The sequence below is a fragment of the Schistocerca americana genome, chromosome X (genome assembly GCF_021461395.2).
Source record: "Schistocerca americana isolate TAMUIC-IGC-003095 chromosome X, iqSchAmer2.1, whole genome shotgun sequence".
Taxonomy (NCBI): domain Eukaryota; kingdom Metazoa; phylum Arthropoda; class Insecta; order Orthoptera; family Acrididae; genus Schistocerca; species Schistocerca americana.
The window spans coordinates 770,242,886-770,261,743 of NC_060130.1; the positions used below are offsets into that span (position 1 = coordinate 770,242,886).

At 37.9% G+C, this 18,858-nt stretch overlaps 1 protein-coding gene across 8 annotated transcripts in view; it reads left to right on the plus strand.

Annotated features, from left to right (window-relative positions):
- The window catches only part of LOC124554970 (CLIP-associating protein 1-A), a 250,544-nt gene that overhangs the window by 167,268 nt on the left and 64,418 nt on the right, over positions 1-18,858 (plus strand). For all 8 annotated transcript variants that reach the window (XM_047128704.1, XM_047128701.1, XM_047128703.1 and 5 more), the window contains one exon: positions 1,858-2,062. In XM_047128704.1, coding sequence (XP_046984660.1) covers positions 1,858-2,062 — 205 coding nt within the window. The remainder of the gene's footprint in view (positions 1-1,857; positions 2,063-18,858) is intronic.

Genomic DNA, 18,858 nt, shown 5'->3' on the forward strand with positions numbered 1-18,858 from the left:
ACTAAAAAAGTAATGGAAATTTACATACCCCCATTTACATACATTTCTGTATGCAGAATGAGCTGAGTTCCATTCTTCAATTGTCCTAAACCACATAAGACAAATGCTGGGATGGTTCCTTCAAAAGGATATGGCCAGTTTCATTTCCCTCCATACTCCATCTGAGCTTGTGCTTTGTCTCTAATTCTCAACCCTAATCTTCCTTCCCTATTTCCCATATCTCATTACTCTTCCACTTTACCCTTTAGAGTTCATTCCTGTTAGTAGTGCTTGCATCCTCTATGGCATGGAATGTCTCACAAAGAAATTTTTGAGCAGCTGAAGACTGTGTACTCTGTGAGTGGTTACACAGATACATACTCTTCTGCCCTACAACTTATAATGACAGTGGAACTAGAAGAACCTGAGAAGACCACAGCTAATGTGTGTCTTCCACATGATAGTGTATTATCTGGAAAAAAATCAAGTGAGTCCTGCAGAAACACCGAATTAAGCATTTTCTACAGACTATAAAGACACAACAGTTATGTGTGACCCTAATTACACACTTCCGAGCAGCAAATACTTACTTCATCAATGATGAGTCATGCCAAAGTTTGTTGCTGTAAGACATCAGTGAATGAAAATAGGAAAAGTAAGTCAACTTTTTGACATTTTCAACCCAAAAATCTAAAAATTAATTAATTGTGACTGTGGTTTCAACTGTAACAAGGTCTGGGAACTCGCATTTTGCTGTAAAGAGCTACCGTTCAACAACAACAAAATGACTTATGATGCAGCCAGGGTTTCAATAAAATACATTATGTATTGATAATTTTCCTGGCTGTAAACCTTGGATGGTGCAGTAACCAGCATGCTAAAAACCATGGGAGACAAGTGGAAGGGCCCATGGATATAAAAGCTATGGTTAGTCTGTCAGCAGTCATTTCATCAGCATATTTGATGATGGGGCAGCTGAGTGTGTGCCTGTGAATTATTCTTGCAAGTTTTACATTCATTGAGACTTTTTTAGTTCAGGCACAAGTACATTTCTCTAGCTGAGAAAGTATAACGTAAAATTGTTCTTGTTATGTAGTCATCACTGTAGCCCACACTTTACAAGACCTATCTCTGATTGAATGACAAGCAGGCAACAGTATATGAAGTTATGAGGTGGTTGTGCAGTTTTCCAAGATAAATGGTCTACTCAATAACATTACCGATTTTCGTGCCATATTAGATACAAGAAAGCACCTTCAGAGTGAGTTTTCATTTAGGGAATAATTGTGAAATCATTTTTACAAACATGAAAACATATATTTGATCTAATATTTCCTAAACCAAATGAAATAGACTTTCATCAACATTCACTGATCGATAAATACAGTTTATTTTCCATACAAAACATTGTCATTTAGTTGATGTTGAGGATAACATTTTACAAGTAAACATACAGAATGGTATGTTGGACACTACAAGGCATCAAGAGTTGCAATGTCTGGTGCACTTGCATGTAGACTTCTTTCTTATGAGACTCTACAGTAACAATCATAAAAAACCTAGATGTTTAGTGATTGAGATATCAAGCTGTTAGAATGCAAGACATTGCAAGGTTTTAGAAATTTATGACGCTTTTCATTTAAATAATTAAAAACCACAGTTTTGAGTGCCAAATTGATGTATTTGTTTAAATGAAAATGATGTTTTGTTAAATAAAACTGTGGTGCATATGTACCTTTCTCATTTTATTTAGTTCTGTGATGATGCTTATATTTTTCCCATATACTGATATAGTTTATGTCTTTTATTCTGTAAATTACTTGTAACATTATTGAAAGATGATCTTTTTCTTTATTATTGTTGTTATTTTGTTCATAGCTACAAGCCGCTCAGGGTCTCCGTCTTCCAGACTAAGTTATGCTACCTTTTCAACTACAAACAGAGAAACAGGACATGATGGCAGACAACGTAGACCATCCGGCATCCCTCTCTCGACAGGACCTAGTCGTGAAGCTAGCAGAGAGACTTCGCCAAGTCGTTACTCTTTAAATCTACTTGATCGCTCATTTGGCTCAAAATTGAGGTATCATTGAATTTCTGTTATAAAAAAATGTATATTGTTTTTCTGTACTTATCAATGTGTTTATAAGTTAAGCAGTTATATAATTAGCATACTTGCCGTTACTCAAAATAGATTTTTAGTAACTCTTGATTTGTGTTAGCAACATGTTTTGTGCATTTGTGTGACCTCGGCTGCTCATCACTTAATACAGGCTTTCAAGCAATATGAATAGAAAAAAAGCTCCATATTGTGAAAACCAAGTCAGATAATGCAATGGTTAATACACTGTTCTGTCTTTGTCCAGCCATCTAGATTTTAGTTTTCTGTGATTTCTCTAAATTGGTTCATGTGAAGCTCAGGCTACCTCTGATTTAATTCAGCAATCTAATTTGAGCTATATCCTAAATCTGAAAATTTTATGTTCCTGCCAGTGAATCGGTCATGCTCTGTCTGCTTAATTTTCAACAGTAAGGCACAGTTTTTTGTGCTTGAGACAGTTGTGGGGGGAAGCTTAATTGTTTTCAGAGAAAGAAAATACTGCTGACTGCATGAGACAAATTAAAAATTAAAATTAAAATAAAAAGAAAAGAAAAGAAAAAATCTCTGAGTTCATTTAAATCTGTACACCAGGTTCATTTCTTTTATTCTCTTGCCTGTGATTGTTATTGTTGTGTCAGTTTCGTAATGACAAATCACTGAATACATTTGTTGAAATACCTTATACTTTTCTGTGGAAGCCTGTTCTAGCCTTTTCCAAGAAAATTGTTTTTCAGCGATACATACACGTTTCTAATGTTGTCTTCCAGTGATCATCTTGCTCTGTTATCTCTTAGAGGGTCATGCCAATGTCTGGCCATCCTGAATTACGTTTTCTGTGATTTCACTAAATCGCTTCAGGCAAATGCCGGTTCCTCTGACAAAGGGCACGGCCGATTTGCTTACTCATCTTTTCCTAATTGGAGCTTTGCCCCATCTCTAGTGAACTGATTGTTGATGGCATGTTAAAACACTAATCTCCTCGTCCTCATCTCTCTTTGAATGCTACAAAGAAGTTTCTTGTACCATCCACTATTCAGTCACCTGACTAAGTGTCACACCCACTTCCATATCATTGCCACATTATCGCCATAATTACATATTGAACTCCAGTGTATATCCTCATACATTTGTTAGTTTACCTGTCTCCCTTTTAATAATTCCTGTCTGCCTCCATAGCTCAGTGATAAGCACTTCCAGCTGCTATATGAAGTACCTGTGGTCAATTCCCAGTACCGCAAGGATTTTTCCTTATTTGTGGAACTAGAACATAATGCACTCAGCCTCATGATGCCAGTTGAGGAGCTACTTGAGTGAGAAGCAGTGGCTCCAAGGTTAAAGGCGGTTGTCTATTAGCAAGTAACTTATACAAATACTTGCTGAGGTGTTTACATTACAACAAAAACGTGCACAAGTTTGCTTTCGCAAGTCACTTGGGCAAGTTTATTTCAGGAACTTCCTGCAAGTACTTGCAGAAGTGTTTCCACATGAGTTTCATCATGAGATAGCCAAGTGGGAATTTACAGTGTCATGTTTAAAAATCAGCCCAGCCACCATCATTGTTGCATTATTATTATTATCATTATTATTATTGCTATTGCAGAAAAATTATCAAGAAAAACAAAAAGCAGAGAAAAGGGAAAAAAGTTTGGATACAGAGGTGTACATATTTAAATTATCAAGAAACACTATTGAATAAACAAGAATCGAAGAACTTCACTCAGATTAAAAACTATTTGAGAATTTTGTATGCAAATTTAAAAAATATCTCGTCTATTGTACAATAACATATTCGAAAACAGGACACAAGAATGCTACAACTTGTATCACCAAGAGATCAGCTTTAATTAATCTTCAAATTTTATAAACAATATTTATTACTTTTATTATAAAAATAATAAATTCTAAAGCAAGATACAAAAATACTGCAGGGTATACAACCAAGAGATCGCTATTAATTGCTCTTCGATTTTTGCAAGCAGTAGTTATTACAAACATTTTTGTTTACTGTAGAATTTAAAGATGACACTACTGTCATTCTACTTCCCCTTTTGGTGAAACAAATTAATCTGTATATTCATTTCACATTTTCTTGGCTGACTGTGACTAGTTATTTATGTTTAGGGGTTGCACTATTCTCGTTTTGGACACCATGATTTTTGTACCTGGATTCAACACACAAAACTTCTGCAAGTTTGAGAAAAACTTCCAGCAGCCGGCAAGTTCGACAAGTATCTGCTATAAAGTGTTTCCACTAACTTGTGGAAGCTCTGCAAGTTGACAAAAGTAGCTTCTGCAAAAGACTAGAATTTAAGTTAACTTGACAGTGAACACACAACTTAAGAACACTAACAACTGCCAGAGAGCAGTGCTGATGCTATGCACCTCCATCACGCATCTGAATGATGCCATTGGCAGAGGATGGTATGGCAGTCAGTCAGTCCCAATTGGCCTGTGTGGGTGGGAGCACAGACCTTCGCTTGTTTAATAATTTGTAACTAGCACCTCCCAATTGCTTGCTGTCCACCCTTCAGTTTTAGGGTTGTTTAGTCAATTAAAAAAAAAAATCCATGTTTTGCTGTTATAAGTTGAAGCTACTAATACAGACAAATAGTTAATTTTTATTTCCTTGGACACCAGATGTTTTGCTTTGAAAGTTATAGTTAGACAAAACACTACAGATTGTCATTGCTCTTCTGCTCAGATGTTTTCTGCTCATGCAGTCCTTGTCTTGAACTGCCCTCAATTTAAAAACTTACCAACTATTTTTCAACTTCATTTGTACAGTTCCTTTTTTGGTGTGTTCTTTTTACATTATTTTAGCCTCATTACACTGTTCTACAAAAAATACTTTTTTTCTATTTCTGAAAAAGTACATTGTGATCCTAGTTGTACTTTGAGTGTTGAATTCAAAACTTTTTTTTTAGGTTTTTCTGTCAGGTATAGTTTCACAATTTCATTTCTCTTTTCTGTTTCTGATATAGTGCAGCAAACATGAGGAGAAATTCGATAAACAAATTCACGTTTTATGATGATATAAGCTCATCACATTAACGGAGGGTGAGATCTAACATATAACGCTGTAATCTTTGTGTATAAGCTTTGTAGCATTTATTTGACATGAGAAATTACAGAAAACTGACAAAAAAAAATCCATTGTATTGTAATGCACATCAATTTTTTCTCTTGTATTGTGAATCTTTATTCTCTCGAATGATATTCTAGCAATAATCTCCTATCATAGATGGTACCCACTTCCCTTCATAACGCCTTTCTATAGTAGAAAAGTCTTCATGGAATCTTTTGCCATGTTCATCTGATACATCACTACAACTGAAACTTCCTGGCAGATTAAATAGTGTGCCGGACCGAGACTCGAACTCGGGACCTTTGCTTTTCATGGGCAATTGCTCTACCATCTGAGCTACCCAAGCACGACTCGTGCCCCGTCTTCACAGCTTTACTTCTGCCAGTACCTCGTCTCCTACCTTCCAAACTTTACAGAAGCTCTCTTGCAAACCTTACAGAACTAGCACTCCTGAAAGAAAGGATATTGCGGTGACATGGCTTAGCCACAGCCTGGGGGATGTTTCCAGAATGAGATTTTCACTCTGCAATGGAGTGTGCGCTGATATGAAACTTCTTAGCAGTTTAAAACTGTGTGCCGGACCGAGACTCGAACTCAGGAGCCTTGCCTTTTGCGGGCAAGTGCTCTACCATCTGAGTTAGCCAAGCACGACTCACGCCCCGTCCTCACACCTTTACTTCTGCCAATATCTCGTCCCCTACCTTCCAAACGTCACGGAAGCTCTCCTGCGAACCTTGCAGAACTAGCACTCCTGAAAGAAAGGATATTGCGGATACATGGCTTAGCCACAGCCTGGGGGATGTTTCCAGAATGAGATTTTCACTCTGCAGTGGTGTGTGTGTGCTGATATGAAACTTCCTGGCAGGTTAAAACAGTGTGCCGGACCGAGACTCGAACTCGGGACCTTTGCCTTTTCATATCAGCGCACACTCTGCTGCAGAGTGAAAATCTCATTCTGGATAACAACTCTCTGTGAAGCAGTTTAGATGAGAGACCATCATATCTACCTTCATAGACATATTGCACCACAGATCTTAATGTGTTTTGATCATGTCGTTTACCATTGCTTTGTAGTTAGTAGCTCTTCTTCTAAGGAATTTTTCTGACACCATCTCAAAACAGTCCCATGCTGTCTATTCTCTGTCAGTTAAATGTGCTTCAAAATTTGCATCTTTCTGCAAATCCTTGATTTGTGGGGCCGCAAATACACCTTTGCAGCTGAAAAACGCTGGTAGCTAGATATTCAAACCCACTACCTGTTGGATTCGTGGCCTTTACGAGTTGTTTCATTAGGCCAAGTTTGATGTGAGGCAGTGGAAATAGTATATCTTCAGGAGCTACCAGACTTTAATGTTGTACATTCTTTTCGCTCACTTTCCATCTTCGCCTGGGCCATTTCTTTTTCACATAGTGAGAATTTCTGCCTCGACTATCCCACTCGCAAAGAAAACAGGCATACTTTGTGTAGCATTGTTGCATTCCCAGTACCATAGCAATTACTTTGAAATCTGCATATATTTGCCATTTGTATTCATTGCATTGTAATGAATTTAGCATCTTTTGTACGAATTCGTAATTCTCTTTGGTCAAGCTGGCGTCAGCTACTTGTGTAGAAGGTATTTTATTTCCGTAATGGAACAAAACACCCTCGAAACTTGTTTCAACACATCTGTGAAAAGTCTCCACTCTTGTGAAATATAGGTGAAATTCAGCACTTTCGTTAGGCGAGCAATGTCATTGCAAAATGTCAGTGCTCTGTTTGTTGCAAAATAGGAAATAAAGGCATGTTCTCTGTGCCTGAACACACTGATTTTAGTAGTTTGGTGGAGTAGATTGTACTCTTTTAATCTTGAACCAAGCAGCTGTGCCTTTTGTTTACTTAGTCCTAGATCACGTACTAAATCATTTAAATCTGCTTATGTTAAAAAATGTGGTGATGACTCACTTGTGCAGTGATATAAAGGATCATCTGCGATTTCTTCAGTACTACTAACTTCACTGTCACTCCGAATTTGACCTGAAGCTCTTGAAGGTACTGGAAGGCTGTCAGTGTGCTACACTGGCATTCTTGCTGAAGGCAGATCTGGGTAAACAATGTGCCCCTTCAATTACGGCTCACACCACTGTTGTAAACTCAATGCAACTGCCTCTGGGAAGCGTGAAAGTTTACTGCCGAGGCAGCAACTGTCTGTCATCGTTCAAGTTAATGAGGTATTGCAGGTGGTCTTAATTGCATAGGTGTGGCGGGGGATAACCCATTGACTTCTTATTCTTCCTACCTGCTGTTGAACAAGAAATTGTCACATTCCATCACTACTCGATGCAAAAGTATACCTGACAACAATATTTTGTTTACATATTTGAATTTCCCATGGTAAACTGGTTTAGAAGCACACACTTTAATATCAAAAATAGAACCCTTGTGAAATAGTGTTATAGATGATTTTAAGTCCTACTTTCAAAATTACTATATTACATTTTCCTACTTGCTGCGGAAGTTTATCCACACTAGAGGTAAACAGTAAATTACAAATTCCAGACATATTTTTGATAGGGGTAAGTGACTTTGATGACTGTGCACTAGGGAATGGCCCAGTGATGGTACTGAAACATGTTCATTTGACAAAATAAAAGTTCAGCTATAGCAGTGCAACTAAAGCAGATTTTTAAAAAATCAATCAGTATGTTGTTATCAGTTAAATGGAGGTTTTCCAGATAACATTCCATTAACATGTATTCACATCTTTGTTTTTGCATGGGGCTACTGAGAATAATGTTAGTGTCATGGAATCTGCTTTTCCAACTTCCCTTTCATTTTGAATTTCTGATTATCTTGGTAAAGTTTAATGGAGTTGTAGCATTGGCATATAACAATTATAGCACAATATGTGTGTTATATCATGCATCCAAATTACTCATTAATGTAGATAGAGCACGATAAAAGGGAAAGGAGATTAGTATTTGGAGAAGGCTAATTTGGATTTAGAGAAGGCAGAGGAACAAGGGAAGCAATTTTGGCCATGTGCATGCTATTGGAGAGAAGGATGGGTATGAATAGAACAACATTCCTTACAATGGTAAGTCCCGGTTGGAATGTCAATGGTGTTATGAAAAGTATAGGTTGCTACTCACTGTGAAGGTGACATGTTGAATTGCAAACAGGCACAACAAAAAGACTGTTACACACTTAGCGGTTGTCCAAAGCCTTCTTTAGAAAAGAAAGGAAAACACACACATTCACACATAAGCCAGGTACACCTCATGCACACATTTGGCAATTCAGGCCAGACTACCTTACGTTTATTTACTTAGAAAATGCTTTTGACAGTGTGAACTAGAAGCCACTCTTTACAGTTATGACAAAAATAGAACTGGGACAAGGAAGAGAAGTACAATGAAATCCCACTTTTCAAGGGACTTCAAAAAAATTATGTAAAATACGGGAAATTGTAAAATGTGGGAAATAATTTTTAAGCTGTAAAATGGAATGCTAGAAGAATAATCAACTGCATCAGAACCAAAGCACAAAAAGTAAACATTAGGAAGGTAGAGGAAGAGTTCAGGATTAGAAAAGGAATTAGACGAATATGTCCTCTATCCCCATATTTATTTATTATGTTTGTTGAAAAAGTTATTCATATCAAGAAGGAGAAGACAAAGGTGAAAGGATACATTGGGTCAGATTTGTTGAATACATCATGACAGCTGCAGACTCTGAAAAAATTTTGAATAGAATGCTACAAGTCCACTCAGGCACATTTAAACTGTGGAAATTAAAAGTGAACCAATTTAAAACAAAAGTAATGCTAGTGCAGAAAAAGTACATTAGGAACTAGAACCGATGTAAATATTGGTGACGTCAAAATTGATTAGGTGAAACAATTTTGATTAGGTGAAACAATTTTGTCGTCTTCATAGTATGATCGCAGAGGACAATAGATGATTAATGGCAGTGAAGAGAAGGATTGCATTGGCAAAACAGCCATTTATGACTAAGAAAAACATTTGAACCGGAAAAAATATGAATGTAAATGGCAGAAAATCCATTGCAAAATTATTTTAGGGAGTACTTGGCTTTATGGAAGTGAAAGTTGGACTCTGGATAAACTGGAAAGGAAACTGCTGAAATGTGGATATGGCAGAAAAGGCTACAACAATTGGACAGAAAGGAAAACCAACCAGGAAGTCTTAAAGGAAGCAAATGAAGAGGGAAGATTACTAAAGAAAATGTAGAAAAGAAAAAGAAAATTTATTGGGTATGCCATCAGACAGAAAATCTTCATAATCAATATTCTTGAAGGGAAGGGGCTGGGACAAGGAAGAGAATGGCCTAGTATGAAGTACAATGAAATCCCACTTTTCAAGGGACTTCAAAAAAATTATGTAAAATGCGGGAAAGTGTAAAATGTGGGAAATAATTTTTAAGCTGTAAAAGTTACATATAGGATACCCCCTCTTGAATCTTCACGCTTTATATATATCTATATAATAGTCATCAAAATGTTTCTCAGGGACTTTTTATTATCTAATAAAAATTTACTGTCCGATAAAAATGCTGATGTAACCTGAACCAATAACTGTCTAGGAAGGAGAAACATTTGATTCAATTTCATACGTCATAATCAGTATTTTTGGAAAGCCTGCAGCTGTTATTTATTATTTAAATAATGAATCGCTGCTCCAGTTATGTATTTTTTTCATGCTTAGCTCAATGCATTTCGAGAAATTTTTACTTTTGTTGAGCGCAAATATTTACAGAAGTAGTTTGGGTGGTGTTTGGATATGTGTTGTCTTGCATCTCTTGCACTGTATTCATCTGTCTGAGGTTATCAGGTACTGGGCCTCCTCAGTTATGTAAAAACCCACACGCGCACGCACGCCCACACGTACACACACACACACACACACACACACACACACACACACAACCACAGTCACTGGCTGCTGAGGCCAGTCCTCCTTTCTCTTCTTTTCCTGTGTTTCTCTTGTCACCTTACCAACCACACTGACTCTCTACTGTGTCAACTGTCTCCACCGCGCACAACAGACAGCTACAAGACTGCGTCAATTGTTGGTGCAGCATCTCATGTCCCACATTACTCCCACTGATATTAATCCTATACCTTCAAATTGATCTCTCTTTCTGCATCACTTTTGCACATTTTTGAGTGCTATTTCCTGTACCGTCCTGTGCCACGTGAACTTGTATCTTATCCTACCAACCCCTCCCCACCCCCAACGCCTTCTCCTCTCTGTTCCAGTACCAACTTCACCTAGTCTATTCGCATCTTCCGTCTCTCTCCTTTACACTTATCCAACCACAGACCCGCAAGCCACACTACAGTCTCTTTGATTATTTTTTCTTTAATTTCATTATGTCTTTGAGCCAATTTCAGTTGATTTTCACCTTTCACCGAGCCTGGCATCAGCAGACAAAGACTGTGGTGGTTGTGTATGAGATTTGCGTGTTTTTTTTTTTTTTTTTTTTTTTTTTTTTTTTTTTTTTTTTTTTTTTTTTTTTTTATCTGTGACACATTATCTCTGCTATATGGTGAGTAGCAACAACCCTTTCCATAATTCAGTTCACTGATTTTCAAAGGCTGTTTGTGCAGATTTGACTGAAACTGAGTCTAAAACTTCATCAAAATCTGTGAAGTGTATGCAGTGGTACTTTAATAATACATGAATCTAAAACAAATTTGTGCAGTTCGAAATTATTGCCTGTGCCGTAATTTTGTTTATGACTCGCAAATGATCTACATCGCCATATCCAGCCATTTTGCTCCTTCGCTTGGTTAAAATCTATCATTTTTTCCTCTATCCTATGTGATTGGTGATAATTTTGATGAATACCTTGTACATTAAAGAAATGGGCTGATAGGTCTACAGTTATCTTTTTCTTTTGTCTTGCTTGTGAATGCGGAACAGTTGCAGCATTGTTCCAGCTAGGAGGAATTGTCTTCTATTGCAAACACTCTGCAATTTTTATTTTATATTAGTTTTTATCCAGCTTTAATAATTTCTTTTAAAGCACCGTAACCACCAGACACCTTTGCTTTCATCATAGTTTAAATGTCTTTTTGTACATTTTCATTATCAACTGTTTGTTTCTGATTAATCTAAAATCATAAAAAAAATTAAAAACATGCACTGTGTGATCAGGCTCTGAAGACCATGTGTGATCTCTCTCTATACAAAAATTTTAAAAGTCTTTGAATACTTTTCATCTTCGCTGTTACTTACTTATGATCTGTCATCTTTAACTTATGAAATGTGTCTACCAAATAATAATTCCTACTTTGTTTTCTAAATTCCTATATTGTTTGCAATTGTTCAACACAAATTATACATTGTGTGACCTCACATACTCTTGAATATAAATAGTTTACCTCTTGTTTAATTCGGTATGTTTTATCATGCTTCTTTCATTATTTGCTTAAAATTCTTGGTTTCTTGTTAGTAGCTGCTATGTTCTAATTGAAATTTTCTTTTCATTTCTGTCCTCCATATGTGTGACATCTGTTACTGATTGCGTAAATGTCTTTGCTAAATCATTGCCCCCTTTTGTCCATGACTGTATAACATTATTTTCCAAGGTGCCAAACTTGTTGCTTAACTGAATCTATTCTTAGAAAACAAAATTTCTCATAATCTACATTTCTGACCTGTTGGATTGGTCTGCTCTTTCTAGCTATGTATCGAACTAGTTTACTACCCAGCATAATACACACTGTTGTTGCCATTTAACTAACATTTAATCAACAAGTTAAGTGTAGCTTAGTTTGTTTCTTATCTCACATAAAGCTGTGTGTGGTGCAGCACATGCCAAGAATTGCAAGGCTAGACACTTTGACATCACTGAAGCATTGCTCCACCATTTCCTCAACACTGCTTTGTTCTTTCGTAAACCTGTTTTACTGGCCATGGCACCTCGTGCAACAAATTATCCTATACTTGTTTGTAAGAAGTGGACGTGCAGTCTTGTGGAGTTAATCAAGTCTCCCACCTACGTTATTTTAAAAGGTCAGGATGATGTGTTAGAGGTAAATAGAGGTAATTTTTGTAACATAAGAATTTCTGTAAGTAGACTTATGTTTTCATGCAAATTCTGTGAATCATGATGGTGGTTTTGTTTTGAATGTGAGAAATTCTTGATTTTTGACAGGACAAATGATTAACATTCAATGTATGATTTCTCAATTGATACATTTGGATACAGAATAATTCTAATGTGTGTTTAATCCTTCAGAATTTGGAATGTTAAATGGCGACTCCAGTAGGGTTATGGTTGTCAAGTATTAAAATGTTATCAGTTAGTATAATAAGTATGTATCATTAGTAACATGAGTAGTATTGAAGGCTAATATGCTGATTTTTTAATATTCAAGGCATTGTACTATTTAGTAATTTGTGAATGATGAACATGTAGCCATACACACCAATAGATTTCCCTCGGCATCTCTACTCCACAAGCTGCCTTATTATATGTGGCAGAGGGTAGTTCTGGTTCCACTATCATTTTTCTCCCGTCCTTGTTCCATTTGTGAGTCATGATGTGAAGAACGACTGATAATAAATCTCAGTGTGAGCTCTGCTTCTGCAGTTTTCTCATCACTAATATTTCAGGAGACGTCTGTTAGAGAAAGTGATATGTTGCCCTACCCTTCTTGAAATGTACGACCTTTAATTTCATTTGTAAACCTCTCTGTTATTGCCTCTCTTTTACTGTCTGCCACTGGAGCTTGTTGAGCATCTCTGTAATGATCTTCTGATTCCTAAGTGATCTTGTGATGTAACATGGGACACTTCATTGGCTCTTCACTCTCTCTTCTTCTAATCCAACCTGGTAAGGACCCTAGGTTGATGAGCAACGCTCAGGAATTGTCCTTGCAAGTGTTTTATAAACCATTTCTTTCATAGATGAATTAAATTTCCTTAATGGAGAGTCCAGGTTGGAATATCGACAGTGGCCATACAGATGATGTACTGATAGGCACAACAAAAAGACTTTTACACATTCAGCTTCTGCTCGAAGCCTTCTTAAGAAAAGAAAACATAAATACTCACACACACATTCAAACAAGCAGACACACCTCATGCACACATAACCTCTATCTCCAGCTGCTGCAGACAGAATGCACGTGTCACAGTGAATGAAAGCAATAATTTGGAGTGGGGCGGGGAAGGGGAGGGATAGAAAAGCTTGTGGTGGAGGAGACAATCCATTTGGTCCCGGTTTTGAAGCAGCCATTGAAATCAAACATGTTTTGTTCAGCTGCATGTCCTGCCACTGGGTTGTCCACTTTGCTCTTAGCCATAGTAGGATGTTCCCCCCCCCCCCCCCCCCCCCCCCCCCCAGTCTCTCTCTCACACACACACACACACACACACACACACACACACATTTTACCATTGTACAGGGTGTCCATAAAGTCTGGGAACACTTTCAATTATTTATTGCACAAGTACTAAACATTGTACAGATGCCATACATATTGCATTTTGAACTGAAACTCTGAAAGTTTTTTTTAGAAACATTCGATATGCGAACCATGAGTAACCCGGCAGACGTCAATTTGGTAATTGAATTCTTGCCATATCCATCTCAGCATGACATTGTCGACTATGGCAGTCGCTTCCCATATTCTCTCCCGGAGAATGTGGTAGAGGCGGTACATACACCAGATCTTTAATGTGACCCACAGAAAAAAAAGCCGCACGAAGTGAGATCTGGTGATCAGGGAGGCGTACACAGAAAGCTCGCTCTGCACCTGAACTCACCATGTTCGTGACTAGCACTGACTATCAGCAAATTACCAAACTACGCTGTGGCAGTATACGTGAAGGAAAAGAAAAATAAAAGTTTCTCCTCAAAATGACGTGTATGACATCTGTACAATGTTTGGTTCTTATGCAGTAAATAATTGAAAGCGTTCCCGGACTTTATGTACACCCTGTATATTACCTGGTGCCAAGTGTGAAAGTAATTATATTTACGAAACATTGAAGTGAACTTGTAAGTGATGAGTAACAGATGATTTTCTTCATAAGAGAACATTCAGAATTTTGTAACTGCAATCACTTTACCGTTTGCTAGCATATAAAAGACAAATACATAACAGTTTTCATGTGTTTATGTTACAGTTTAAGTCACCGCTGCAACGTAGCAACTCACATACAATGCATCAAGTTTCACACCTAAAATGTAATATAACCCACTTTACAATGGGACTTGTTTACCGAAACACATTGTGCATATGACAAATGAAATAAATCTGGTGAATAGCGCTGCAGTGTGTGACAAGTACTGGATAAAAAATCTGAAAAGCAACATAGAAAACACTACCTGTTTATGCAATATACTATGATTGCTGAAAGCAAGGGGAAACTACAGCCGTAATTTTTCCCGAGGACATGCAGCTTTACTGTATGATTAAATGATGATGGCGTCCTCTTGGGTAAAATATTCCGGAGGTAAAATAGTCCCCCATTCGGATCTCCGGGCGGGGACTACTCAAGAGGACGTTGTTATCAGGAGAAAGAAAACTGGCATTCTACGGATCGGAGCGTGGAATGTCAGATCCCTTAATCGGGCAGGTCGGTTAGAAAATTTAAAAAGGGAAATGGATAGGTTAAAGTTAGATATAGTGGGAATTAGTGAAGTTCGGTGGCAGGAGGAACAAGACTTTTGGTCAGGTGATTACAGGGTTATCAATACAAAATCAAATAGGGGTAATGCAGGAGTAGGTTTAATAATGAATAAAAAAATAGGAGTGCGGGTTAGCTACTACAAACAGCATAGTGAACGCATTATTGTGGCCAAGATAGACACAAAGCCCATGCCTACTACAGTAGTACAAGTTTATATGCCAACTAGCTCTGCAGATGATGAAGAAATTGATGAAATATATGACGAGATAAAAGAAATTATTCAGGTAGTGAAGGGAGACGAAAATTTAATAGTCATGGGTGACTGGAATTCGTCAGTAGGAGACGGGAGAGAAGGAAACATAGTAGGTGAACATGGATTGGGGGGAAGAAGTGAAAGAGGAAGCCGCCTTGTAGAATTTTGCACAGAGCATAACTTAATCATAGCTAACACTTGGTTCAAGAATCATAAAAGAAGGTTGTATACCTGGAAGAATCCTGGAGATACTAATAGGTATCAGATAGATTATATAATGGTAAGGCAGAGATTTAGGAACCAGGTTTTAAATTGTAAGACATTTCCAGGGGCAGATGTGGATTCTGACCACAATCTATTGGTTATGAACTGCAGATTGAAACTGAAGAAACTGCAAAAAGGTGGGAATTTAAGGAGATGGGACCTGGATAAACTGAAAGAACCAGAGGTTGTAGAGAGTTTCAGGGAGAGCATAAGGGAACAATTGACAGGAATGGGGGAAAGAAATACAGTAGAAGAAGAATGGGTAGCTCTGAGGGATGAAGTAATGAAGGCAGCAGAGGATCAAGTAGGTAAAAAGACGAGGGCTAATAGAAATCCTTGGGTAACAGAAGAAATATTGAATTTAATTGATGAAAGGAGAAAATATAAAAATGCAGTAAATGAAGCAGGCAAAAGGGAATACAAACGTCTCAAAAATGAGATCGACAGAAAGTGCAAAATGGCTAAGCAGGGATGGCTAGAGGACAAATGTAAGGATGTAGAGGCTTGTCTCACTAGGGGTAAGATAGATACTGCCTACAGGAAAATTAAAGAGACCTTTGGAGAGAAGAGAACCACTTGTATGAATATCAAGAGCTCAGATGGCAACCCAGTTCTAAGCAAAGAAGGGAAGGCGGAAAGGTGGAAGGAGTATATAGAGGGTTTATACAAGGGCGAAGTACTTGAGGACAATATTATGGAAATGGAAGAGGATGTAGATGAAGATGAAATGGGAGATAAGATACTGCGTGAAGAGTTTGACAGAGCACTGAAAGACCTGAGTCGAAACAAGGCCCCGGGAGTAGACAACATTCCATTAGAACTACTAATGGCCTTTGGAGAGCCAGTCATGACAAAACTCTACCATCTGGTGAGCAAGATGTATGAGACAGGCGAAATACCCACAGACTTCAAGAAGAATATAATAATTCCAATACCAAAGAAAGCAGGTGTTGACAGATGTGAAAATTACCGAACTATCAGTTTAATAAGTCACAGCTGCAAAATACTAACGCGAATTATTTATAGACGAATGGAAAAACTGGTAGAAGCGGACCTCGGGGAAGATCAGTTTGGATTCCGTAGAAATGTTGGAACACGTGAGGCAATACTAACCTTAAGACTTATCTTAGAAGAAAGATTAAGAAAAGGCAAACCTACGTTTCTAGCATTTGTAGACTTAGAGAAAGCTTTTGACAACGTTAACTGGAATACTCTCTTTCAAATTCTGAAGGTGGCAGGGGTAAAATACAGGGAGCGAAAGGCTATTTACAATTTGTACAGAAACCAGATGGCAGTTATAAGAGTCGAGGGACATGAAAGGGAAGCAGTGGTTGGGAAAGGAGTGAGACAGGGTTGTAGCCTCTCCCCGATGTTATTCAATCTGTATATTGAGCAAGCAGTAAAGGAAACAAAAGAAAAATTCGGAGTAGGTATTAAAATTCATGGAGAAGAAGTAAAAACTTTGAGGTTCGCCGATGACATTGTAATTCTGTCAGAGACAGCAAAGGACTTGGAAGAGCAGTTGAACGGAATGGACAGTGTCCTGAAAGGAGGATATAAGATGAACATCAACAAAAGCAAAACGAGGATAATGGAATGTAGTCAAATTAAATCGGGTGATGCTGAGGGAATTAGATTAGGAAATGAGACACTTAAAGTAGTAAAGGAGTTTTGCTATTTAGGGAGTAAAATAACTGAAGATGGTCGAAGTAGAGAGGATATAAAATGTAGACTGGCAATGGCAAGGAAATCGTTTCTGAAGAAGAGAAATTTGTTAACATCGAGTATAGATTTAAGTGTCAGGAAGTCGTTTCTGAAAGTATTCGTATGGAGTGTAGCCATGTATGGAAGTGAAACATGGACGATAACCAGTTTGGACAAGAAGAGAATAGAAGCTTTCGAAATGTGGTGCTACAGAAGAATGCTGAAGATAAGGTGGGTAGATCACGTAACTAATGAGGAGGTATTGAATAGGATTGGGGAGAAGAGAAGTTTGTGGCACAACTTGACTAGAAGAAGGGATCGGTTGGTAGGACATGTTTTGAGGCATCAAGGGATCACAAATTTAGCATTGGAGGGCAGCGTGGAGGGTAAAAATCGTAGAGGGAGACCAAGAGATCAATACACTAAGCAGATTCAGAAGGATGTAGGTTGCAGTAGGTACTGGGAGATGAAGAAGCTTGCACAGGATAGAGTAGCATGGAGAGCTGCATCAAACCAGTCTCAGGACTGAAGACCACAACAACAACAACTATGATTGTATGCAGTTGGTTTCTAAATTTTTAATTATGTGGCATGACAATGCACAGAAAATCATTTACTGCTATTTAATACATTACTGGGGGGGGGGGGGGGGGGGATGGTACCCTTATAACAAAAAATGAATATTCTATGTGTCCGTGTGTGACTTTGGTAATTCCGATGTGACATTTAAGGTTTAGTAGCAACAGTGAACAGCAGACTTGAGACAGCACTTCTATTCACCACTAAATGAATGCAGATAAGCTGATAGTCTTTTGTGTGTGCGCACAAAAAACGCATATTCTCTAAATTAGTGCACTAAATTTGAGGTCTGCTTTGCCTTTTATTTTCAAAATTGACAAAAGTCTCAAATCTGAAATATAAATAACTTACCTGGTAAATATTTCTCACATAAAGTCCTCATGCATGGTTCATCTTCTTTCGAGAATTGGTATTTCGTGATTTTGCAGCATATCTAATGAAATATTGGCTTTTACAAAAACTTGAACATTACTTTTCCTGAAACTGTCTTTGTATTGTTTCTGTCATTACGCACAATGTAAGCTTTCAACAATGGGTAACTGATTCTTCAAGCATAATTCATGGTGAAATAGTTCACGGGTGAACAGCCAGATGTGAATGTGCAATGGGCACAGTATTTCGACAATCAGCCACATTGCCATCGTTGGGTGTGCTGATGGTGAACTGACTGCTTAGGGACTGGTGCGGTGCTCTTCCACATCGTGTTGACACATTGCTCTAGCCACAGTTCGTGACCAGGGATGCATCCTGGTGGAATCTCTGCTGTTGCTCCACTTTCCACCAAAATCAGTTAATTGTAAGATATCTCCTTCTACTTCTTAATCAGTGGGTTCTCAGCTCTAACTAAAGACTGGTCAGCAGTTCCCATACCCAATCTCAATAATCCTTTGATGACACAGTTCCCTAAGTTAGAAGTCTGTGTAGTATGATCATAATACATTCCATACGATTCCGATAGGCAATGTTCTGCAACTGCTGACTTGTTATGCTGCTGCAGTGTGGTGTTCTATTAGTGTTCTCATCAAGCATGTTCAGCAGTATGCATCATCTTACCTATGTACACTGATCAGCCAGAACATTATGACCGCCGACCTACTGTCGATATAAACTCATCCAGGCGATAGCAGCATCACCTGGCACAGAATGACTGCTAGTCAGACACTTGCACGGTACAAATATTGTGAGTGATCGTACTGTCTATGTGTAGAATGGGAATGCACGCGATCTATCCAAGTTACATCC